This window comes from Neofelis nebulosa, chromosome 16, assembly GCF_028018385.1.
Source record: "Neofelis nebulosa isolate mNeoNeb1 chromosome 16, mNeoNeb1.pri, whole genome shotgun sequence".
Lineage (NCBI taxonomy): Eukaryota > Metazoa > Chordata > Mammalia > Carnivora > Felidae > Neofelis > Neofelis nebulosa.
Window position 1 is genome coordinate 64,048,986 of NC_080797.1, and position 25,439 is coordinate 64,074,424.

At 45.6% G+C, this 25,439-nt stretch overlaps 1 protein-coding gene and 1 long non-coding RNA gene across 2 annotated transcripts in view; both read right to left on the bottom strand.

Moving 5' to 3' along the window:
• The window catches only part of PRPF8 (pre-mRNA processing factor 8), a 32,123-nt gene extending 20,684 nt beyond the window's left edge, over window positions 1-11,439 (bottom strand). Inside the window, exons 1-24 of the mRNA XM_058705265.1 lie at window positions 11,312-11,439; window positions 10,998-11,108; window positions 10,337-10,505; window positions 8,797-8,961; window positions 8,500-8,718; window positions 8,160-8,372; window positions 7,908-8,033; window positions 7,722-7,827; window positions 6,633-6,823; window positions 6,108-6,227; window positions 5,828-6,017; window positions 5,573-5,692; window positions 5,329-5,463; window positions 4,842-4,971; window positions 4,244-4,440; window positions 3,514-3,720; window positions 3,223-3,386; window positions 2,944-3,070; window positions 2,612-2,804; window positions 2,149-2,336; window positions 1,745-1,983; window positions 1,364-1,510; window positions 963-1,173; window positions 643-759 (exon numbers count right to left, since the gene is read on the bottom strand). Of these exons, the coding sequence (XP_058561248.1) occupies window positions 643-759; window positions 963-1,173; window positions 1,364-1,510; window positions 1,745-1,983; window positions 2,149-2,336; window positions 2,612-2,804; window positions 2,944-3,070; window positions 3,223-3,386; window positions 3,514-3,720; window positions 4,244-4,440; window positions 4,842-4,971; window positions 5,329-5,463; window positions 5,573-5,692; window positions 5,828-6,017; window positions 6,108-6,227; window positions 6,633-6,823; window positions 7,722-7,827; window positions 7,908-8,033; window positions 8,160-8,372; window positions 8,500-8,718; window positions 8,797-8,961; window positions 10,337-10,505; window positions 10,998-11,097 (3,774 nt within the window). The 5' untranslated portion in view covers window positions 11,098-11,108; window positions 11,312-11,439. The remainder of the gene's footprint in view (window positions 1-642; window positions 760-962; window positions 1,174-1,363; window positions 1,511-1,744; window positions 1,984-2,148; window positions 2,337-2,611; window positions 2,805-2,943; window positions 3,071-3,222; window positions 3,387-3,513; window positions 3,721-4,243; window positions 4,441-4,841; window positions 4,972-5,328; window positions 5,464-5,572; window positions 5,693-5,827; window positions 6,018-6,107; window positions 6,228-6,632; window positions 6,824-7,721; window positions 7,828-7,907; window positions 8,034-8,159; window positions 8,373-8,499; window positions 8,719-8,796; window positions 8,962-10,336; window positions 10,506-10,997; window positions 11,109-11,311) is intronic.
• Window positions 11,440-17,314: 5,875 nt separating this feature from the next.
• On the bottom strand, window positions 17,315-23,812 carry LOC131497254 (uncharacterized). Its single transcript, XR_009254840.1, has 3 exons — window positions 23,383-23,812; window positions 19,003-19,155; window positions 17,315-17,395 (listed from the first exon to the last, which is right to left on the bottom strand). It is a non-coding gene; the product is annotated as an uncharacterized LOC131497254 (long non-coding RNA).
• Between the last annotated feature and the right edge of the window lie 1,627 nt (window positions 23,813-25,439).

A 25,439-nucleotide genomic window follows, 5' to 3' on the forward strand; every position in this document is an offset into this window, starting at 1 on the left:
TAAAACATAAAAACGAAGATACAGAAATGTATCCTTAAAAGCACGGTTTGGAGCACAGCCTAATAAGAACCTGAATTTCTCTTTTTGGCATCATTGATGTTCTTGAGAGCGTCAGCCAAGACATTATGTGCACCTTTACGACACCATGGAAAGACAGCAGGAAGAACAAGGTGACGTTTTAAACCTCGCAGAAGCTTAGGTATGCACTGTTAACAAATCTCCAGATTATTTTTTCTTAACTTCCAGCTGCCTTCAGGTGGGTGTCTGGAAGCAACCGAAGGGGAAAATGAATACTAGTTATACTTGCTTTTTAACATACACAGTTACTGGTTAAAAAAAATGAGCTATATGAATAGACAATAAGCCCCCTGGGAAGATGTAAAAAACGTCAAGTTTTGTCCCAATTAAAGAATCCCACTTCTACTCTTACCTTAACTCAGTCATCACACGGACAATCCCTACAGGGTATTCTCAGAAAGGAACTGAGTTGATTTGACACTCTAAGGTTCTATATCATAAAGCATAGAAACTGGTACACTGAGCCAAGCTGGGAAAAAAGGAGAGCAAACCAAGGGAAGAGTTCAAAAGGATAGGAGACGGATAGAGGACGTGAAGGAGGTTGGGGCTGACTGACTTATATACCTTGGTGAAGGTGGTGGAGCCAGAGGCCATCAGAATCTGACGCACGCGGTTGTGGAAACGCTGCATTGACTCATCATCCACTCGCAGGAAACACTGAGCTGTCCGCTCTTTAGTAACCTAAATCACAAGGTCGAGGTTAATTTGTCTCTGATACTGTTACGGGAGCAAGGACCAACTCTGACACCACAACCCCTCACTAAGCCCTACCACCCAACAAAGCTCAAATGACTGATAACGAAAAGGTGTGATGTTCCTCACCCTATGTATCCCGAAGGTACGGGGGGTGGAAATGCTACTTCTAGCCCCTTTCCGGACTGTACCTCATTCTGTAGGTTCCAGACCCCATCCTTGTGAGTGAACTCCTCATAGCTGGTGCGGCATTTAGGCAGGATGCGGCACTCAAAGCCACACATGTTGAACAGCAGGTTGGGGTTGTCCTTACTGTACACAGATACGAAGCTGTTCTCCCACTGAACTGTAGTCACTGATCGTGGCAGACGGTTCTTGATGTCCCAGAACACTGCCCGACCCCTGCTCACAGGGAACATATGGTCACATTAGTCTCCTGGAACTTGAAGGAATTTCCCTCAGAAGGCCAGACGGACAATATCTTAACAGAGTACACTCCTCCCACACAGGACACAAAGTCATAAATTCCCTGTTTTCTGGGTCCCTCAGACCAATGTCCTTCCAGCTTCCACAGCCCCCAACTTAAACTCACAAGTTGACATCGTGCTTCATGAGGCGCATGCGGGCATCTCGGGGCCAGCACTTCTTGTTATTATAGCCAACGATATTTTCATTGTTGGGATCAGGATGCTCTGTCAGGTAACGCTGGATCAGGTCCCGAGCCTCATCTGCTGTGAACCTATACCAGCAAGATGCGTGGCTGAGACCCAAATAAACTGGAACCTCATGAGACCTACAGCTTTGTAGAGCCCACCTCCAACTCCCACCCTACTCACGGGACTTCATTCCATTTTAGAGCCCCGATCCAGCAGCAGGAACCTTAGTTCTTCAACTAAGGAACAAAAGCTGTGTCCAGAGGCTGGGCATATGTCTTGATGCCCTGCAAAGATAAGACTCCAGGCAAGGTCCTCACCTGAAGAAAATATGTATGCGATCGATGTATCTGCAGAAGAGACGGATGGGGTGGGCAGCCTCGGTGGCTATATCCTGGAAACTGAGAAAGTCATTTGGCATCTGAGGGGGCCCAGCCATCTCACTGGCCCGATGTAATCCCAACACAAGCAAATCCATCACCAGGCCATAGTACTGCACAATGAATGAGGCAAACTGCAGGCCTCTGATGATCCCGTAAGAATTTGTATGGTTCATGTCCTAGAAAGAAAAGATTTACAAACTCTTGGCAATTCTTAACCCAAGGCCATGTCTGAAGCCTCTCTGGGGGCTTATCCTCTTTTGTCCTCCCTTCAGCAAATCCTACCTCAGGGAGCCAGACACACCCCTTCCCCAATTCCTTGCTACCCTGCCCCTAAGACATACCTTATAGTTGATGACCACGTTGTTCTTGGCAGTCATGTAGTCGGCTATGTTGTGGTCTACGATGAGTCGCAGCAGCCTATTAAGCAGGGTCAAGTCGATCTTTTCATACATCTTCTCAAAGCGCGATTCCAGCATGACATTGCACTCACCCTCACTTGTCTCCCACACATCCTGCAGATTATTGATGCCTGAGAAGTAGTCAAGACAGGTGTCCAGCAGGTTAGAAATTCCCATCCCGTGGTAGCTACCACAGTCCATAACCTCATCACACTGCCCTCCATTCACACGTGTGAACTGATAGGAGTGCCAGCGGTGCTCAGTTTCACGTCAATACTATTTCCTTGGCACTATGCAGCAAGAGTCAGCTACACTGCCTGGATGAGAACTTTAATGTAGAACTCAATTCACCTCAAATCAACCCAACTCACCTCAATTCCCAAGGGCAAACCCAGAAAAACTTTACCTTGGCACCACTTGTAAACAAGCAGAGGGGGTGGTTCTGTGTCAGCAGGCTTGATCCACGGTGGGAAAAGGCGGCGCTTGTCAGCTTCATACCACAGGTACTGGTCGAGGTAGGCGTCAGTGATCTTCTCCAGTGGCTCCACATCATAAACCGGCACCAAGTGGCTATAGAGATCCATGAACTCAATGCCCACCTGCAGAACAGGGAAGCTGGCTTACACGGATCCACCAATCACTTACTACTACTCTTGGTAGCGACCCACTACTCTTGGTGCCATGAACGAATAGCAATAGACAACCTGGGGGGGGGGGGGTGGGAAGCATCTTACTCACTTCTTTAAAGGCTCTCTGAGTGAGGAGGTGACGTTTGATGCGGGACAATGCCTCATGGGGGTTGTCATAGGCTTGCTCGATCAGACCTAGCTCCTCCCTCTGAGACTGGTTTAACCGAGACTTCACACTGATAAGGAAACAGGAAAGATGAATGGAAAAACCAAGAAGGAAACCAAAACCAGAAACCACGGAAGCTAAACCTTCTTTCTTTGGACTGTGACAATGATGCTGTCCTTCCCGCTCTCACCTTCCCAAAGGAATCCACTCTCTACTCTTTACCTGTAAGCTTCTTTGAGCCGCTCCAAGGCCAAGATGAGCAACTTGGTATCATGCTTGTAGGAGAGTGGGGGGAACGGGATGGGTGAGAACCTCCGGCTCTCCAGCCAGTGCACAGTGGTGGTATACACTGCCACCGCCTCCTCTGCTGTGATGTACGGCCCATCCTGCAAAGGAGACATGATAATTAGCCCCCCAGTGTAGCCTAATCCCCACAGGACAAGGCATAGTCCCAATTCTGCGGTCTATTCTCCTGCCCACTCCCCACGCCCAACCCAGCCTAAGCTGCCCAACCTTCAGGTAGTTGTGCTGCCGCTCCTGTTCTGCCTTCAGGTAGAGCCGAGTGAGGCGGCCCAGGTTCTTTTTGCAAACAGTCTTGTCCACAGTGGCTCCACGGCGGATCCGTTCTCGGTTGTAGTGGGCAGTGTTAGTCCACCAATCAGCCTTGGCCTTCACATATCGAAGGATCATATTCTCTATGGGTGTTGGCAGCCCAGGTACCTGAAAGTGCAAAAGGCACAGTGAGAAAGTGACAGGAGCCACATAGCTCCCAAAGGGAGTCTGAGAATGATAATCTTTTTTTTTTTTTTTTAACATTTATTTATTTCTGAGACAGAAAGAGTGTGAGCGGGCGAGGGGCAAAGAGAAGGGAAGACACAGAAACTGAAGCAGGCTCCAGGCTCTGAGCTGTCAGCACAGAGCCTGAGGCAGGACTTGAACACACAGACTGTGAGATCATGACCTAAGCTGATGTCAGACACTCAACCAACTAAGCAACCCAGGCACCGCCCCCCCCAAAGTTTTTTTTTTTCTTTTAAGAGAGAGAAAGAGACAGACAGACAGAGAGTGGAAGAGGGAGACAGAGAAGCCCAATGCAGGGCTCCATCCCACAACCCTGGTTCATGACTGGAGCTGAAATCAAGAGTCGGATGCTCAATAGAGCTCACCAGGTGTCCCTGGGAGCGGTAACCCTAACCCTAAGAAAATGACGTTCCTGCCTTCTCAGAGTTGGGGTGACACCCACCTTCCAGGGAATGTTGGCCTTCCAGCAGCGCCAGGCTTCACTGAGGTGCTGCAGGATCGTCCGGGCCTTGTTCTGTTTAATTCCCTCAGGCATCATGTCCAGAATGTCATGCATCACAGCTGCCCGAAGCTCAAGGTCAAAATGTGACTCCACTCGCTGCTTTGTTACAGTCTTTGCCACCCCCTTAGAGTGTCGGCCTAGAAGTGAATTGATTAAAGGCAAGATTCATTGCTCTCAGTGAGTCTCTACCATCATGTCCCCTCATTAACCATGGGTACACTGAAATCAACAAGTGTAAACAAAGTGTCCACACACCCAGCACATGCAAAAAAGACAAGCTACCTCAGATAGTCACAACAATGCTTCTGAGGAATTTCCATCCTACAAATCCAAGATAGCCTCAAGGCCCCGGAGAGAAGCCCAAGAAACACAGTACCAAGTCAGAATCACTGAAGAGCGGGACTTAGAGGCAATCCAGCAGGAAGGGATTCTCAGTCTCAAACAAGGGGAGGGGACAGAATGGGAACATATGATCTACCCTTGAAGGGATTTAAAAAAAAAAAAAAAAAAAATGTTGGACACAGAGAAAACCACTCACCTTCAAACTGTCGGGCCAGGAGGTTGCCTAGCCACCGCTCCAACAAAGGGGTGATGCCACGCATGAAAAACAGCCAGACCCGCCAGCCTGCAGCCCAGAAGCCACAGCCAGGGCCCTTCCCTACAGGGCCCTGTGGCCCCAAGCAGAAATCAAGAAAGTAAGTTAGCAATTCTTTTAGAGAGCAATTGAAAACTGGGCACAGGTAGGGTCATGGGAAACATATCAAAGACAATAAAAGGAAAAGAACCAAAACTCCTGGACTTCAACATCTAAAATAGAATAGGTGAGAAATTCTAAGGTACAAACCAGTAACTGAAATTCCCTATTTAAAGGTGGACTTTTAGGGGAAGTGTTAAAGTACACACAGTGAGGGCAAGTAAGGACATACTTAAGGCCTCTCTCCAAACAGGTCCCTGGAAAAAGCCCTGACTAGACATAAAAATTAAAATGGATCGGAGAAAGTAAGTGCATGAGGGCAGGGTCCCACCGTGTTGAAGCGGTAATAGATGAGATGTTTCAGGTCCTTGCACATGCGAATCTGCCGCATCAGCTTGTACTTGTAGCGGTACATGCCAGTCAGCTGCCCCACATGGGCAAAGATATACTGCAACCCATCTGCCAGCTGCAACACAATTACCCCATCAGGCTTTAAGCTAGAGTCAGTTCCATGATGAGATCAGGCTTCACTGAGCTTCCCCCCTGGGGCAGGGATCAAGGATACCTAGCCTCACCTGGAAGGCATCCACATTGCCCAAACGATACTGCACATGACTGTCTACCACCAGCTTAGTTAAACGCAGAACTTCTCGACAGAGATGGAAAGCATTCCCAAAACGAGATTTCTTTCTTTCCTGGAGAAGATACCAAAAATAGAAAAAACATTAATTAGCAATGGTCCAAACTAGATGTACTCCTTCCCCAGAGGACAGAGCAAAACGAGTAACATCCCTCAAACCCAGAAGACACTTAAGGTGAAATGCAGACACCTTGGTGGTGAGGGTCTTGACAGGCTTAAGATTGAAGTTGTAATCCAGGTGCAGATAGTTGAGGTTTTTACGGTGAATGAGAAGGTTGAGCATGTTGTAGCCCTGGCGGCAAACCTGTAGCCCCACCTCCACCCAGTCCAGCTTCGTGGACTGAAAGAATTTGGTGGCTTTGAAGGAACGGAACAGGTATCTGGGGTGGGAATAAGAGGGAGAGTGAGAGTTAGCTCCTGATTATGTTTGGAACAAAAGAAGTCTGAGCAATGACCCTCAGGCACCTTACCTCTTCTTTTGGGCTTTAGGGGGCCGGTGCTTCAGGGCATTCAGCACATAGTACTTAAGCAGTTTCTGGTAGGAGACTCTCACTTTCACAGGCTGCCCAGCAGGACAATGCTCTCGATACCTGGGAAAACAAGCCAAGCAGAGTTAGCCTATCTCTCCTTCCAGTCCCTCTGGTAAAGGCTGCAATCCCACCCAGTTGTAGTGTTCTCTCCAATACATCCATTACCATCTCCCCAGATAGAAACCTTACCAGTTCTTTTTTTTTTTATTTTTTTATTTTTTTATTTTTTTTAAATTTTTTTTTTTCCAACGTTTTTTATTTATTTTTGGGACAGAGAGAGACAGACAGAGCATGAACGGGGGAGGTGCAGAGAGAGGGAGACACAGAATCGGAAACAGGCTCCAGGCTCCGAGCCATCAGCCCAGAGCCCGACGCGGGGCTCGAACTCACGGACTGCGAGATCGTGACCTGGCTGAAGTCGGACGCTTAACCGACTGCGCCACCCAGGCGCCCCAGAAACCTTACCAGTTCTTGACAAGGGGGATATCCAGGGCCCGGCGGGTGCGACCAGAGCGTAGGTTGAAGGGCCGTGGGGCCCAGAGGAGGGCAATGCCATTGGCTGTATTGTCTGTGTAGAGGGGTGTGTCCTTCAGGAAGGGCTCCACAAACTCTGGGAGCTCAAACTCCTCATCATCATCAGGCAACGGTTCCTGGCTCTGAAACGAGAATGCCCAAGGGTTCAGCTCCCACTGAACTTGGAAGAGAATTGGGATGAGAAGAAAACTCTCTGGGGCCAAGCACAGTGGCTACATCTGCCATGGAAACTAGGCTGCCAGACAAGAAAAGCCCTAAAGAGCCAGGGCAAAGGGGGCCAAGGGAGCAGAGAACAAGCCAGGGCCAATCAGGAAAGCAAGCATCACTCCTCACACCCCAAATGGCTCATCACCAAGGGCCTCCCAAGGAGCCCCAGTACCTTACACAATGCAATCACCTCCTGCCCAAGCTCCAAAACCTGAGCTGGGGGAAGGAGGTCTGTTAACACTATGGAACATGGGTAAACATCAAAAACATTATTTCAAGTATAAAAGGTCAATCACAAAAGATCACATACTGGAAGATTCCATTTATATGAAATCTCCAGAATAGGCAAATCTACAGAAAGATTAGTAGTTGCCTAGGCAAGGGAGGTTCAACAGAAATAGAGTGACTACTAATGGTGCAGGAATTTCTGGGATGATGAAAATGTCCTAAAATTGCCTGTACAGATGGCTGAACTACTCAGAATACACTAAAAACCACTGAATTGTACACTTTAAACAGGTGAGTTACATGGTATGTGAACTCTATCTTAATAAAAGGATTCCGAAAAAAGCCATAATGCAAACGGACCAGAACAGACTATACAGAAAGCCCCAATCACAGAAACACAAATTAAACACCAATAACTTGGTTTGAGCCAAGTGCCAAAGTGTCAAATTAGCTTCAAGCTCAAGGGGAACACTAAAGCAGATGACAAACATGTCTCCCTCTAGCTGATTTCCATCTAGTAACACTTAAGCCACAGTCATGAAATTTCTCTTGCAAGAACTAAGGTCAAATGTTCCCTCTTCTCACCTTGACAGAGTGCCTATGAGAAATTGGGTTGATTAAAGGATCAAAGTAGAAAGCTGGCAGATCAGGATCCTCAGTTTTGATGAACACAACGTTAGGAGTATGGTACCTAAAATGGAAGAACAATCAGCTCAAGTTCTCCTGACTCTCCAGCCTTCTCTTTTCCCCAACGTGTATTCTAGCTCTCACCAGGTGAGGTGGACATGGTGTGGAAGATTGTTGTACAGATACGGGAAAGCAATCTTGTATTCAGTGCGGATAGGCTGCCGGATGATGATCTTGTTAATATCATTGAATTCATTCCAGTCTTCATCCCTAGGGTACAAAATCAAGGATGAGCAGACCAGCTGGGGAATTTGGAAACTACAAACGTTTCTCAAGGATCAAGATTAGATCTTATTCAACCCAAAGTGCCTAAAATCCCCACTCTCTTCAACTTACTGGAGGTTGATGTCTCGAACAAGAGGTTCAAATTTGGGGCCTCCGGGAATGGCCATATTGAGTGCCTTGGAGGTAAAGAAGGCCTTCAAATCAAACAGATAGAAATAGTTGTCATCTACTAAGTCTGTCAGGAGCTGATTGGCCAGGCGATAGAGAGTGGACATCATGGGCAGTGTGAACTGCCAGCGCTGGTAAGTGGAGCCATTCACATACCTAGGAAAAAAAGACAGGCCTCTGTCAGTTAGGTATACCAGCTAGCCAAGCCATTCTACCTATTGCTCTCCCAGGACTCCTGGAATTCCAAAACTCTCACAGGACCAGTAACTTAACCATCACTCACTTCCGGCTGTCCCTCAGTGGCTGGTGGTCATAGAACCAATCCAATACAGGGGCATCCTCTTCAGGGTCCAGCTCTAGCTGAATGGCCTCCAGTGGCTCGACATCTAGGATGTTGTCAGCATAATCCAAAGGTGGCTCTTCATCATCAAAAGGGGGGAAACGCATCCTCTTGAAATGCCTCCTGTCTCTTTTTTCACGGCGCATCATAATCCACATTGACCTAGAAGCCAAAAATGTCATACTATGGTTTCTCTTCACTGTCCCCAAACCACCCTCCCCCCATTCCAGCCCTTCTTACCCCCACTGGGAGATGTAGACAGGCTCAATGACCCAGGGAATCTCATTGACAAAAGAAATGGCTCCAGTGATGTGGTACAGCACAGGCACATCTCGAATCTGCTCCCAAGGCATAGGCATGTTCTCCAGGAGTTTCAGTACTGCATGGGGCATATACTTTAGGGCACTGCAACATTAGGGAGAAAGACGATTGCAAGTGACAAGGTGTTCTGCTACCTGTGCCATGCAGAGAAGCCACATGCTATCAGAGTACAGCATTCCACAGGAAAGCCTGCCTTGCAGTCCAAACTCCCAAACTTAGCACACAGGCCTTCCTTGACCAGGAGCCCTGCCTCCTCCTCTCCAATTGTGCCACTCTTCCTCTTAAACTTCACAGTCCTACAGTATTGGGTTTCTTTTCCTCTAGAGATAGTTTTCGGGCTGTCACACGTTCTACGTTCTGTGTACCTTCCCATAAATAATAATAAGAGGCGCCTGAGTGGCTCAGTTGAGCGTCCAACTCTTGATTTCAGCTCAGATCATGATCCTAGGGTCATTGGATTGAGCCCCATGTCAGGCTCTGTGCTGAGATTCTCTCTCTCTACCCCTTTCCCCCGCTTGCAGTCTATTGCTCCCAAATTAAAAACATAAATAAAAGAAACCAATATTAAATAAAATTATTCATCTTAAAAAAATAATAAAATATTTGTCGTACTTTATTGTAACCATCTGTCTCATATCGGCCATGCCACTAGACTAGAAGATCCAGAAAGGCCATTACTTCCTATTCACTGCTCTATCCCTAGCACACTTCTCAAAAAATACTTTTTATAGATAAACAAAACATATGGCCCTCTTTTTTTTAGATGGCCACCTTAGACCATTAAGTGGCTAACATTTTTGTGTCCAAATAGAAAGGAGATTTGCTAAGGCACTTATACCTGTATTTACTCAGCTTGGGAGCAGAGAAAAACAAGAGTATAGAGGTTTCAGGAGTTAAATATCCTGAACCTCAGGATTCTGGTCACTGAGGAGTCACTAACAATAAGAATGCAGTGGCCTGTTCTGGGTTTCAACCCCTTCAAATATAGGGACATCTTAACATAGCTTCAACAGGACAAATTAGAGGCAGATCAAGAAAAGAAATCAGGGCAATCAAGGGAATAACTGCAAGAGGCGCCTGGGTGGCTCAGTCGGTTAAGCGTCCGACTTCGGCTCAGGTCATGATCTCGTGGTCTGTGGGTTCGAGCCCCACGTCTCAGAGCCTGGAGCCTGTTTCAGATTCTGTGTCTCCCTCTTTCTCTGACCCTCCCCTGTTCATGCTCTCTCTGTCTCAAAAATAAATAAATGTTAAAAAAAAATTTTTTTAAGAGAATAACTGCAAGATCTGAAAATTATCACAGAATCCTAGTTTTCTCCCTTTGCTTATAACCACCAAGATGGGCTGTCATTGAGGATTCCTGTCCCCAAATGAGAGCTGCTATCCAGGACTACAACCTATGGGACAGGAACAAAGGAGAGGGGCCAAACTGTAAATGACATAATTCCAAGAGGTTCCTTACCCCAAGTAGACCCTTTTGTCATGGCGGAACTTCCTGTTGGTCATGTCTCCATGGTCTCGAATGATCTTCCTAACGTGTTCTGGGGGCATGTCTTCCTTCTGAGCATCCACAAATCCAAACTTCCGCTTTTCTGCATAGCGCTTGGCCTGTAATTGCTGCCATTTTCGGGCTACAAAGACAACTCAGTTTAAAGACCTACACAGCCTCAGCCTAACCATCCCCACCTCTTGCCCCAGGGTAAGCTCCCGTCAGGATGTATGAGGAAGGGGCAGGCATACAGTAGATGCACTCCTTGCCAATTCTCTTACCTCACTCTGCTTTATTTTTTCCTTTATCTCCTTCATCACATTTATGACTGTCTGACATTCCTGTTACACATGTTTAAGTTTTTTATTGTCTACCTCACTCATTGCAACTTAACCCTTATCAGAGTAGGGCTTTTTTTTTTTCATTGCAATTGTATCCCCATTGGATCAGTGCCTGCAAATAACAGATACCTTTAACTACCCTATTAGATTAAAAAACAAATGGGGTTACAAGTGAGCTGACACCTCATGCCGAGTTAACAAAACGGGGAAAAGAAGCAAACCCGCTGCGCGCACGCGCACACCCGCCCTAAGCCTCCCGGCCCGCAGGCGCCGTTCCCGCACGCGTTCTTCACCTTTCTCCTGCAGCTTCTCCTCCGACATGTAGTCTGGCAACGGGGCTAGAGGGCCGGGCACCGGGTTACCCGGCCCTCGGTAAGGAAATACTCCGGCCATTCCCGGAGGATCTGGGGGGGGGGGGGGGGGGGCAGAGAAAGAAAAACTGTATCGAGCTATAGGGCCCCGGGCCCAGCAGGAACGCGTCAACACCCCCGACCTGCAGTTCCTCCTTGCTCAGAGTATGCCCAGCCCGGCCCAGCCCAACCCTCAGGACTTTCAGCCCGACCCCCTCACACCTCCCGCAACACAGCCCTTAAAGCCCGCCACGAACCCCCAAAGGCCCCCACACAGGTAGCCGCTTTCTTCGCAGCACAATGGCGGCAAGCCTACGTCCGCTGTGCGTTCCCAACGCCGGGAAGTACGCAACTCTCGTTCAGCAGTCGATCCAATAGGCGCCCAACTGCCCAGACGGATTAGAGAGCTCACCAATTAGAGTTGCACATAGGACCAGAGGGGGCGGTCCATAGGCGGAAATATTAAAACGCAAGAGGGTGGGGTCGGGTAGGCGCAAGCCCTGCCTCCCTCCTTTTTCGGGCTGCTTTTGGGACCTGGGGTATACGGATCTAGACTTTAATCTGCGATTGGGGTCCATCAGACTACGACAGACCTTAGTTTTGAAAAATAAATTTGTAACAATCTGCACGTTATACTGTGTCTAGTTTCATAAATGTAGGTTTGAGGTCCGCTAGCTCGGAGTCCATCCTTCTTTTGTTCATGCATGCATTCATTCACTAAGCCATCTATTGAGTGCTCAATATGTATCAGGGGTTGGAAACAGCAGGGGGGAGGGGAAGCCAACCTCATGGAACTCACAGGGTAGCGGCCAAAGGATCCAGGATCTTACAATGCAATGTGATGGGAGTTCAGGGGCAGGACATTTTAACCCTGCCAGTGAAGTCAAGGAGTTAGTCAATGCACCTAGAACAATAAAGAGGCCATGGAGATCAACACTGCTGGGTGACCTTTCCCCTCCTTCTCCTTTCTTTCTTTCTCTCTCTCTCTCTCTGTCTGTCTCTGGCAATGATCACACTGTGTAATATAGTGTATTATATACCACTGAGTATATACTGGACATAAATGCTTCTTGATTCCCTCAGGCTCTGCCTATGTCTTGCTACTTGGATTGCTCTCCATCTCCTGCCATCCTGGTTTCACTTTCTATCTCTCTTATTGCATCCTAACAACCTTAAATCTGACTTAGTCAACAGGTAAGTTTGTTTGAACTCACACAGTTTACTGTGGAGTATGCAGAGGAATTGTAACCCATACAACCTCTCAAACTGGTTGAAAATGTAGGACTCAAAGGTGAAATGATTAGAGAAAAATGCAAAGGAGAGTCCAGACAAGTAAAGATTAGTAAAGATTTGATGGAAATGGGTAGATGTGAGGGATTTGATGGGGGTAAAGAAAGAGGAAGGAGAAAGAAATCCCAGGTGGTGGAAACTGCTAGAGTTGAAGTTTAGAAAGGGGAACCAGGGGCGCCTGGGTGGCTTGGTCGGTTGAGCGTCCGACTTCGGCTCAGGTCATGATCTCACGGCCTGTGAGTTCGAGCCCCGCGTCGGGCTCTGTGCTGACTGCTCAGAGCCTGCAGCCTGTTTCAGATTCCGTGTCTCCCTCTCTCTCTGCCCCTCCCCTGTTCATGCTCTGTCTCTCTCTGTCTCAAAAATAAATAAAAACTTTGAAAAAAAAATTTAAAAGAAAGGGGAACCAATAGGGGTGCCTGGTGGCTCAGTCGGTTAAGCATCTGGCTCTTGGCTTTGGCTCAGGTCATGATCTCACAGTTTGTGGGTTTGAGACCCACATCAGGCTCTGCCTGCTTGCGATTCTCTCTCTCTCTGCCTCTCCCCAGATAATGTGCACTCGCTCTCTCTCAAAATAAATAAATAAACTTTAAAAAAAAAAAAAGAGGAACCAATATGGCGTACTCTGAAAACAGCCAATCAATCTGGCAGCAGTAGAAATTCCACTCTTGTCATTATTATGTTCATCATTGTCATTGTTGTGGAGTCCTTCCACCTGCATAAGGTTGGGTGGGAGGTATTGTTCTAAACCCTGGTAATATCCTAGTGTTATGGAAACTGGTCTGGATCACCTGACAGAAGAACCAAGTGGCACTTGGAGAGCTTAGAAGGCAGGAGGCTTATTTTACACCGGTGGGCTCAGAGGAGATCATTCTCCAGAGGTCTGAGCCCAGAACATCAATAGAGGGGACAAGTTATAATCTGTTACTTCTGCATTCCTCATTAGTAGTAATTTGGAGCCTGAGGCAAGCAGGGTGGAAGAAGAACCCAGAAGGGAAGTCTTCAGGCAGGGACTGAAATTCCCTTATCAGTACTGTCAGCCATCATTTAACAGACTTTTCCCAATCACTAGTATTGTCTATAGTTTTGTCAATAGTACCAATGTCAACTTCTGGTTTCAGTTCTGCTATTGTCATGTAAGAAGTTTGCTACTGGGTGAAAGGTAGCAAGCTACTGGGAATTCCCTGTACTATTTCTTTATTAAAAAAAAAAAAGATTTTATTTTTACGTAATCTACATCCAACTGGGGCTTAAACTAATAACTTCAAGATCAAGAGTCATGTTCTCCATCAACTGACCAAGCCAGGAGCCCCCGTACTATTTCTTTAAAAAAATTTTTTTTAAACATTTATTTATTTTTGAGACAGAGAGAGACACAGCATGAACGGGGGAGGGGCAGAGAGAGAGGGAAACACAGAATCAGAAGCAGGCTCCAGGCTCTGAGCCATCAGCCCAGAGCCCGACGCGGAGCTCGAACTCGCGTTGGACGCTTAACTGACTGAGCCACCCAGGTGCCCCCCCGTACTATTTCTAAACAGCATTATTAAGATATAATTTGCATTCCATAAAGTTCACCTCTTGAAAGTGTACAATCCAATGACTTTGGGCATATTTATAGAGTCATGAAATTATCATTACTATCTAGTTCCAGAACATTTTCATCATCCCCAAAACAAACCTCATAGCCATTAGCACTCACTGCCCATTTCCTCCTACCTCCTACACCTCAGCCCTAGGCAACCACTAATTTATTTTCTGTGTCTATAGTTTTTTGCCTGATCTAGACATTTCTCATCATTAGTATCATAGAATAGTGATCCTTTGTGACTGGCTTCTTTTACTTAGCATGTTTTTGAGGTTTGTCCTCAAAATATACACATACATACATACACACACACATATGTATACCTATACATGCATATACATATATACAAAATCTTCTTTGGAGAAATGTCTATTCAGATCCTTTGCCCATATTGAAATTGAGTTGTCTTTTTATTATTGTGTTCTGGAAGTTCTTTATCCTAGATATAAGTCCTTTACATGATTTGCAAAAATTTTCTTTCATTCTTAGGGTTATCTTTTCATTTTCTTCATGGTGTTCTTTGAAGAACAAAGGTTTTTAATTTGGATAAAGTTCAACTTATCAAATCTTCTATTGCTTATGATTTTGGCATCAAATCTTGGAGAAATTATTGCCTAATTAGGGGCACATGTGTGGCCCAGTCAGTTAAACATCAGACTCTTGATTTTGGTTCATGTCATGATCTCATGATTCATGAGTTCAAGCTCTGAGTTGGGCTCCTCACTGACAGCGCATTGTCTCACTCCACAGAGCCTGCTTAGGATTCTCTCTGTCCCTCTGTCTCTGCCCCTCCCCTCTCCAGTGCATGCTCTCACACGGGTATATGTGAGCTCACGTGCGTGCTCTCTCGCTCTCTAAATAAACCTAAAAAAACCTGAACAATATTGAAAAAAAAATGAAAGAAATTATTGTCTAATCCAACTCACAAACATGAACTCCTATGTTTTTTCCTAAGAGTTGTATAGTTTTAGCTCTTACATGTAGGTCTACGCTTCACACTGAGTCACTGAGTTCATTTTTACGTGTGGTGAGAGATAGGAGTCCAAATGCATTCTTTTGCATGTGGATATCCAGTTGTCCCAGGACCATTTGTTAAAAAGACTATTCTTTCCCCTTTGAATTGTCTTGGCTCCCTTGACAAAAATCGGTTGACCATTTGTTCGTTCCTTGACTCTCAGTTTTATTCCATTGATCTATATGTTTCTCTTTATGCGCTCTCTGTGCTATTTTTGCACATTTCATGTGAGCCTAACATTATTTTTTAAGTTAATAAATAAATAAGCGACTTTAATCCTCAAAACAACCTTACAAGATAGATGTTATTATTATCCCTATTTTAATGATGAGAAACCCAAGCTCAGAATGGTCGAGTAATCTGTCTTGGGTTACATGGCTAATTACATGAAGTATGTGTAGGTTCTAACCACTTTATATGCATTAGTTCACCTGATTGTCACAATAATCCAACAGGGTAGTTACTCTTATTAGCCTCATTTATAGATAAAGAAACTGACAACTTGCTCACAGACAGTAAATAATGTCCCCACAGAGAGTAAATAATGAAGCCTCCGTCTCACCCTAAGCGACTGGATCCAGAGCTTATAGGCTTTTTGTTTGTTTGTTTTTTAAGTAAACTCTACCCCCAACATGGGGCTCAAACTCATGACCCTGAGATTAAGAGTTGCACGCATTACCTACTGAACCAGCCAGGTGCCCAGGGGGCTTATGTTCTTGACCATACAGCTACATCAACTTCTATGGTCATGCCAAGAAGCATACTGTTGGATGGGAAAATTTGGGCTAAGTTGTAGCTGGTCTTGAATTCCAGAGCTCAGGCAGCACTTTGACTTTTTACCAATGATTCGATCTATTTGCCAATGTTTTCCAAGCTTTTTCTTTTAAAGCTGGAAAACAGGGGCGCCTGGGTGGCTCAGTCGGTTGAGCGGCCGACTTCGGCTCAGGTCATGATCTCACGGTCCGTGAGTTCGAGCCCCACATTGGGCTCTGTGCTGACAGCTCAGAGCCTGGAGCCTGTTTCGGATTCTGTGTCTCCCTTTCTCTGACCCTCCCCCATTCATGCTCTGTCTCTCTCTGTCTCAAAAATAAATAAATGTTAAAAAAAATTAAAAAAAAAAAAAAGCTGGAAAACATTTGTGCAAATTAAGTAATTTACACTAAGTGGGCAAGAGGCATTAGGAGGATGCTTGTTGGGATGAACACAGGGTACATCCTTACATGTAATTGATGAATCACGAAATTCTATTTCTAAAAACATTAAAAAATAAAATAGTAAAAAAAGAAATAATTTACAAATGAAGAAACTTTAAGACTTAAAGAATTAAGAACTTCTCTTAAGTTCTCTTCACTGGTCAAACATAGCTTGAGTTAGTCTGATGGAGCTCAGTTGAGTAGCAAAGTGACAAAGCCGGGAACAGATCTGAAGGGACAATATTGGCTGCCATTATTATGGACCCATTCATTGCAGCCAAACCAGTCTCCTCATTGTTTAAGGAGTTTAAAACTGGACTTGAAGGTGACTGTGGGTCATATAAATGAAGGAGTCCTCTGGCTAGAAATACACAAGTGTGAAGTCTAGGAGCTCAGACCAGACAGACCAAAGCTGATAGATAGTAAAGCCATGAAAAGAATAACAGAAAAGCAGATGAGAAAGCCTGGACACACAATCTGGAACAGGAGGATGCCAGAAAAAGCTGGGGAAGTAATAGCTGGAAAGATTGGGAGAGGCCCACAGGAAGGAAGAGCTTCAAGAAAAGGAAGCCCTCTACCATGTTAGATGATGCAAGTAGAGGAAGACTAAGAAAAGTCACGATCTTGGCAAGAAAGAATTCTCTGACCTCGGAGAGCAGTTTCAGAAAAATTATGGGACAATAAGGTTGCCGGTTGCCAAGGAGGTTCCTACGGAGACAATGGGTATCAACCATTCATTTGAAAATTTGGGCATAAAAGAAAGACAAGAATTTGGGCTGTAGCAAGAGGGTTGAGAAAAACAGAGATAAGGGGCTCCTGGGTGGCTCAGTTGGTTAAGCGTCTGACTTCGGCTCAGGTCATGATCTCGCGGTCTGTGAGTTCAAGCCCCGCGTTGGGCTCTGTGCTGACAGCTCAGAGCCTGGAGCCTGCTTCCGATTCTGTGTTTCCCTCTCCCTCTGACCCTTCCCTGTTCATGCTCTGTCTCTCTTTGTCTCAAAAATAAATAAGCGTTTAAAAAAGAGAGAGAGAGAGAAACTGAGATAAGAGGCAAGGTAGATTAAAATCATAGAACTGGCAGAGACATCAGAGATCATCTTGTCCAAACTCCTATTCAATCCAGTAAGTCTTTCCAAAGCATACCTGCCCTTAAAGATTTATTTCTACAAAAGTTGAATACACACCTCCAGGTGCTGGCTTTGCCAGGGTGCCAGGGTACAGAAGACAGCCAACCAGACCCAGGCCGTGCCTGCTCAGAGCTTGCCTGCGGATATTAAACAGCTAGTTATACGATGAATGTTTGTAGTTTCAGTTTTTACAAAGTTATATAGTCTCATAGAATCTGTGACAAAGAACAGCTGCCTATGCTTCCCCTGCCCATTTCTCCTTTCCCAGCTATCAATTTTAGCTGATTAATTTGGCATTTATTCTCATATCTCCAAACAAATGTGTATTGCTACTTTTTGACTTTTTGCTTTTATTTTTTTTAAGTCTATTTAATCATTTTGAGGGGCGCCTGGGTGGCTCAGTTGGTTAAACATCTGACTTTGGCTCAGGTCATGATCTCATGACTCGTGAGTTCGAGCCCCGGGTCAGGCTCTGTGCTGACGGCTCAGAGCCTGGAGCCTGCTTCGGATTCTGTGTCTCCCTCTCTCTCTGCTCCTCTTCAGCTCACTCTCTATCTCTCTCTCAAAAAAAAAAAATTTTTTTTTAAGTTTTTAAATTTATTTTGACATAGAGAGAACCAGTGGGGAAGCGGCAGAGACAGGGGAACAGAGGATCCAAAGCAGGCTCTGCACTGACAGCAGAGAGTCTGATGTGGGGCTGAAACTCATGTACCGTGAGATCATGACCTGAGCCAAAGTCACACACTTAACCAACTGAGCCACCCAGGTGCCCCAATTTTATTTTATTTTTTTAGAGAGAGAGAGAGAGCACGTGCATGCACCAGTAGGGGGAGGGGCAGAGGGAAAGGGAGAGAGAATCTTAAGAGAATCTTAACACCCAACGCAGATCCCAAAGCAGGGCTTGATCCCACAACCCTGAGATCATGACTTGAGCCAAAACCAAGAATCGGTTGCTCAACCAACTGAGCCACTTGACTTTTTGCTTTTAGAGATTATCCACTCACTTCCCACTGTAGAAAATGGAGATCCAACTCCCCCTAGCCTCCCATACATATGTATGCCCTTCCCACCACCTCATCCTCCCCGCCTGCTTATATTATAATTTTGGCAACATTAACAAGCAAGCTTATGTAATTTTGCATGCAATATCAATAGCACTACATAGCATGTAGTCTGTGTTAGACCCTTGTCTAAGCACACTGCACATGTCAATTCATTTAATTCTCATGATAATCCTATTACTGTCATTCCATTGCACAGATGAAGATACTGGGACTCAGAAAAATAGGGGGGAATCTATACCTCCCCTGAACCTTCCCTGTAAGTTATTACCCCTCCTATCCCCCCGTTTAGTGCACTCACCTCCAGCTGCCATTTGTGTGTCTATCATCAGTAATTTACACAAGGTTTTAATGTAAAACAAAACAAAATAAAAATAAAACCCACCAAACAAGAAAACTTTATTGTGCCTGTCTATGCAAATGGTACCCATGGATCTGCGGCTCATTCATGTAATAAAGTATGATTGCATTTCCTTTCCTGAGCAACTGTTCATTTTGTCTATAATTGACAGATGCATTTGCTCAATTTTCTATAAATTCTCGCAATGTTTCCCCTGGCTCCTCATTAGTTTTTAAATCTCTTCCCAAATATTCAGACATATAAGATAGTCTCCCAAAAAAGTATCTTCTGGAGATTTATGACCCGCTGTAGAATGCACCTGTTTCCCTCTCTACTTGCTTACCATACAGCTCTCTTCCTAGGATCCCCATTCAACATTATCCTGCGAAGTCCGTTCTTCTCTTTTATGTTGAATCTCCTGTTTTCATTATCCATGTATTCTTCTTTCTTGTTTAACTCCCTCTTTTTGGTGGAGTGTATCTTCCAGTAGCTTTCTCTGAATGGTGCATGGAAAATAAATTTTGGAGGACAACCCTCGCACTCAATTGGTAGTTTGGCTCGGTATCAAATCCTAGTTTGAAATAATTTTCCTTCAGATTTTTGGTGACATCACTCCATTACTGTTTAGTTCCCATGTGCTGTTTAGATGTCCAAAGTCATTTTTTTTTTTTTTAATGTTTATTTGTTGGGAAGCCTGGGTGGCTCCGTTGGTTGAGTGTCTGACTTCAGCTCAGGTCAGGATCTAGCAGTTCATGAGTTTGATCCCCACATTGGGCTCGTTGCTGTCAGCTCACAGCCCACTTCATAACCTCTGTCCCTCTCTCTCTCTCTCTCTGTCCCTCCCCTGCTCACGCTCTCTCTGTCTCAAAAATAAATAAATATTAAAAAATTAAAATAAAATGTTTACTTATTTATTTTGAGGGAGAGAGTACGCAGATGCATGAGACAGGGAGGGGCAGAGGGAGAGGGAGAAAAAGAATCCATGCTGAGCATGGAGCCCAACACAGGGTTTGGTCTCATGAATGGTGAAATGATCTGAGCTGAAATCAAGAGTCGGACATTCAACGGACTGAGCCACCCAGCCTGGTGTTTGTATATAACTTTTCCCTCCCCACTGGAACATTAATCTCAATGTCCTGAAATTTACCTATAATGTTGCTTGATGTGAATCTATTTTCTTTCACTGGTCCACGGACCCATCAGTATGTAGTACCTGCAACACGTGTTCTTTGGTTTTGAGGAATTTTCTTTTATTACTTCATTGATGATTGTCTTTCTTTCCTCAGTTCTCTCTTTCTGGGATTCCCATTATTATTACTATTTCTCTTTTAATTATAGAATTAGAGAGCGAGAGAGCATGAGTGGGGGAGAGGAGCAGAGGGAGGGAGAGAGAGAGAATCTTTTTTAAGTTTACTTTTGAGAGACAGCAAGAATAAGTGAGGGGCAGAGAGAGAGAGGGAGAGAGAGAGGGAGAGGGAGAGAGAGAGGGAGAGAGAGAGAATTCCATGCAAGCTCCACACTCCCAGCGCAGGGCTCAAAGTGGGGCTCAAACTCACAAACCATGAGATCATGACCTGAGCCGAAGTCAGATGCTTAACTGACTGCGCTACCCAGGCACCCTAAGAGAGAGAGAATCTTAAACAGGCTCTACACTCAGCACGGAACCCAACGTGGGGTTCAATCCCATGACCCTGGGATCGTGACCTGAACCAAAATCAAGTGTCAGATGCTCAACTGACGGAGCCACTCAGGCACCCCTATTATTTTTTTAAGTAAACTCGATGCCCAACATGGGATTTGAACTCATGACCCTGAGATCAAGAGTCACAGGCTCTACTGACTGAGCCAGCCAGGCGCCCCTTTCCATTATTTTGATGTTGGATCTCCTGGACTGGTCCCATGATTGTCTCATCTTTTCTGTCCTAATTCTGGGAGATTCACTCAACTTTATCTTCCAATTCCTCCATCAATTTTTCATTTCCAGTATCACATTTTTTTTTTATTTTTTATTTTTTTAAATTTTTTTTTCAATGTTTTTTATTTATTTTTGGGACAGAGAGACACAGAGCATGAACGGGGGAGGGGCAGAGAGAGAGGGAGACACAGAATTGGAAACAGGCTCCAGGCTCCGAGCTGTCAGCACAGAGCCCGACGCGGGGCTCGAACTCACAGACGCGAGATCGTGACCTGGCTGAAGTCGGCCGCTTAACCGACTGCGCCACCCAGGTGCCCCAGTATCACATTTTTTTAAGTTTATTTATTTATTTTAAGAGAGAGAGAGAGAGAGCACAAATAGGGGAGAGGAAGATAGAGGGAGACACGGAATCCGAAACAGAGAGCCTGATGCGGGGCTCAGACTCCTGAACCATGAGATCGTGACCTGAGCCGAGATCAAGAGTTAGAAACCCAAACAACTGTGCCACCCAGGAGCCCCTCCGGTGTCACAGTTTTAATTTCAAAATATTCTTTTTGGTTTTCTCTGAATGCTTTTCTTTCTTTCTTTTTTGCTAGTATGTTCTTATGTCTTGGTTGCAATATATTCTCTTGTCTATCTGAGGAAAACAATTAAGAGCTTTTCTGAAGTTTTATTCTCCATGCAGTCTTTGCTTTTTGCGTGTTTTCCCTTTCCTTTTTCTACATGTATCATGTTAGAGGCTTTACTCAAATGAGCACGATCGGTTCTTCAATTAAACTTGTAATAAGTGCTGGGGCGCCTGGGTGGCTTGGTCGGTTAAGCGTCCGACTTCGGCTCAGGTCATGGTCTCTCGGTCCGTGAGTTCGAGCCCCGCGTCGGGCTCTGTGCTGACAGCTCAGAGCCTGGAGCCTGCTTCCGATTCTGTGTCTCCCTCTCTCTCTGACCCTCCCCCATTCACTCTCTGTCTCCAAAATAAATAAACGTTAAAAAAAAAATTAAAAAAAAAAAACTTGTAATAAGTGCTTCCAGTGAAAAGTACAGAGAGATTTGACCTAATTATAGGGGGAGGGTCATGGAACTTTCATCGGAAAAAGACATGTTGGAAATGAGCACTGAAAAGTAAGAATGTAAAAAAAAAAGAGAGGGAGAGAGGGAGAGAGAGAGAGAGAGAGAGAGAGAGAGAAAGAAAAGAGAGTGTATAAGATACAGGGGGTGCAGCAGGAGGGCAGCCAGAAAGACAGGAGCAGGGGATAATGGGAAGCCTACCAGGCATTGGCCATTGTGCAAGGTCCTGAGAAAGAAGCATGAGACAAAGAGTCAAACAGAAAGTCCCAAGAGTCCAGAGAGTAGACAAGGGGAGATTATGCAGAACACGATAGGACAGCCTCTGAGTCATGCCTTTATCTTTATGTATGTATGTATGTATGTATGTATGTTTATTTCTTTTTTGAGGGAGGGGGAGGGGCAGAAAGAGAAGGAGACACAGTATCGGAAGCAGGCTCCAGGCTCCAAGCTGTCAGCACAGAGCCCGACCATGGGCTTGCACTCACAAATCATGAGATCATGACCTGAGCTCACAAAGTCGGACACTACTTAACTGACTGAGCCACCCAGGTGCCCGGAGTCATGCCTTTATCTTAAAAAGAAGGAGGAGCACCTGGATGGTATGAAGCAGGGGAATGACAGGATCAGCTCTGCATTTTAACAATCCCAGGCTGGCTGCTATGTGGAGGATAGTTATGAAGTCATCGTCATGTCATCCAGGCTAGAGATGGCAGTGACTTTGACCAGGGTGGGAAAGCAGGAAATAAAAAGGAATGAATGGATGTGGGATCCATGCCCAACTGAGTGATAATCAGATACGTATGTATGGGGTGGACATGGGGTGGCATGCTTGATTATGATTTTAAATTCCTGACTTCTACAGTGAGTTGATGGCGGTGCCATGCACGGGGAGACTGGGAGACTGGGAGAACACTGGGAAGGATGCAGGTCTGGGAAGAAAGATCCCGAGTTAGGTTCTGGACAACCCCTCGGATGTCAGAATGCAACAATCCCAACCTCCCTGTACGTCGTTTGTTTGTTCTCAGTCTCACGGTGATCTGTTTCTACATTTCTTACCCCTGGTCTCCCTCCGCCGGATGATTCTTTCTTTCCCAATTTCCCACTTTAACAAAATCCTGGTTGCAGGCTTCCCCTAGCCTGCGAGAGATATGGCTTGTTTACTCAATGTTATACTTTATAAGTTCTTGTTGAAAGGAGAAATAAAGAAACAGTGAAGCATGCCATTGATTGTTGGAGCCACAGAATAAAATGGCACATCTCCAGGGCACCTGGGTGGCTCAGTCGGTTAGGCACCTGACTCTTGGTTTAGGGTCATGATCTCATGGTTCATGGTTTCAAGCCCCACATCAGGTCCCACACCAACAGCACGGAGCCTGCTTGGGATTCTCTCTCTTCCTCTCTCTCTGCCCCTCCCCCACCCAATCATTTTCTCTCTCTCTCTCTCTTTCTCAAAATAAATAAAATAAGCTTTAAAAACGATGGCAATCCTCCTGGATGGTAAAACTGACAATTTCACTTGACATTTTGTAAAAATTTTTAAAATCACGGACCATAACCCCTAAGTAATTGCAAATGGTATTTTATATTAAAACGGATATGAATAGACCTTGAAGCAGGATGCAAAGTTCACCTGAATGTCTAAAATTTAATACACGTCAAGGCAGTGCTGCTGTAGCTGCCCTCCCTGGGCAGTGCCCCCTGTGTCCCTGCCCCCCCGTTTCTGTCATCTCCCTGGCTCCTCACCGTTGCTTGCTGTCCGGGAATCCTTTGGACTTTGTGAAGAGTTAGGGTTAGGGAACAACAGCAGAGTAGCAGCAGGACTTTGTGGCAGCCCAGTGCTTCAGGCCCCTCGGTCCTCCTGCAGCCATGCCCCAACCTGAGATCTGTGGCACACACCGCGTCAGTCTCTCAGCTCCCAGGATTGCACAATGCCAACCAGTGAAGTTCAAGGAGGCGAAGGGGTCCTTTGGAAGGTCAGATACTACCCCAGAGTGGGGAGTTGGGGGGTGGGCGGTGGTAGGCAGGGAGCCCTTTGCAGGGACCCTCCCGTCGCACTGCACAAACGAATTCCCATTCTTCTCCCCGCCCCCCAAAGGTCACGTGGCCTGCATCCTCAGTTGAACTCACTCGGTCTAAGAATCACTTCCGCGATAATAAGGGTTATTTGCATAAGGTCTGCTATGCAGACCTTATTAAATCAAATCTTATTCAACCTCCGGTGTGATAAGAGTGTCTCTGGTGATTAGGAGTCATTCTCCCCTTCCTGATAAAAGATGTGGGGGGTGGGCGCCGGGCGGGGTGGACACCTTCACACCTTCACAAAGGGAAATTTACAGGGCGCCTGGGTGGCTCAGTCGGTTGGGCGTCTGACTTTGGCTCACGGTCAGTGAGCCACGACCACGATCTCGCGGTCCGTGAGTTCGAGCCCCGCGTCCGGCTCTGTACTGACAGCTCAGAGCCTGGAGCCTGTTTCGGATTCTGTGTGTGTCTCTCTCTGACCCTCCCCCGTCTCAAAAATAAATAAATTAAAAAAATAAAAAGGGAAATTTACATTCTGCCTCTAGGCAGAGATGGAGAGGACAGAGAACTTTTCCTGTATCTGTTTCTCAATTGACTTCAGCTCAGAATAATCCTTATGGCACAATGGCGTGTCTAATAACCTTTCACCTGTGTCAAACCTACACATTCCTGCAGAATGTTCCTGCAGAAGATGTGGCAAGAAGGGCGGTTTCCCACCCGGTTAGAGGTGGGGAAAGAATATGCTCACACCATGGAGTTAAGTGGTGTTCTTATTTGCAGGGGAAAGCTGAAATGGACCTCTGAGAGGCAGTTGCTACATTCCTGAAAAGCACAGGGATCAATACCTGGTGAATATAAAAGTCTGGCTTTCAAACCGAAGCATTCTGACTTAGAAACAGCCACTCCAGAGGCAATTTATCTGATCTGATAGATCTTCAGTTGTCAGCTGCCTCCTATCTTTTTACCTTGATGTTTCTCCCTTCCTCGTGCTTTCTATAAAGAAAAAGACAACATAGTGTGTAACAACGAGGCCTGAACCAAAGCAGAGACCTGGATTCTAAGTCTGGCCGTGCCACAAACTGGCTGGGTGTACTTGGATGGGTCACTTAACTTTTCTAGGTTTCAATTTCCTGCAAATTGAAGTAGGAAGACTGAATAGTCTTGAAGGTGATGTATTAACAAAGACTCACTGTTACGAGTGAAAAAAACAAAACAAAACTCAATTCATACTCACTTAAGCAAATCAGGAGTTTTTTGGCTTGTGTAACTGAATTGTCCAGGAGAAAAGTTCTGGCTTCAGGCAGAGCTTGATCTAGACACTCAGATGATGTTAGAGATCTCCACCTCTGACCCCTCTTTTTTGTGGTGCCTTCATGTTCAGGGATGCTCCCTCACATCCTACTGGCTTAGCAATGTTAGCACATATAGTGCACGTAGCTAAAAGGTCGAGCAGAAGTCAAGGTGCTGAGGCTCATAAGCTCTGCTTATGTGTTAAGCATTCATTTCAGGGAAAGAGGATATGGTGTTTTGATGGGCTAGGCTTAGGTCACATGCCCATTGAGAGGGGAGTGAGAGAGGAGGGTTTTCTAAGGAAAATCTCTACACTGCTAGGCAGGCAAAAATAGCAGATGTTGACCACAGGTGGGATCATAGAAAAAAAATGGGTTTGAGTCCAGACCCTGCCACTAGCTAGCTAGTTAAACCTGAGCAAATTATTCAACCTCTCTGAGCCTTTGTTTTCTCAACTAAATAATGGGATTCATCTCTGTTGAGTGGGGTTA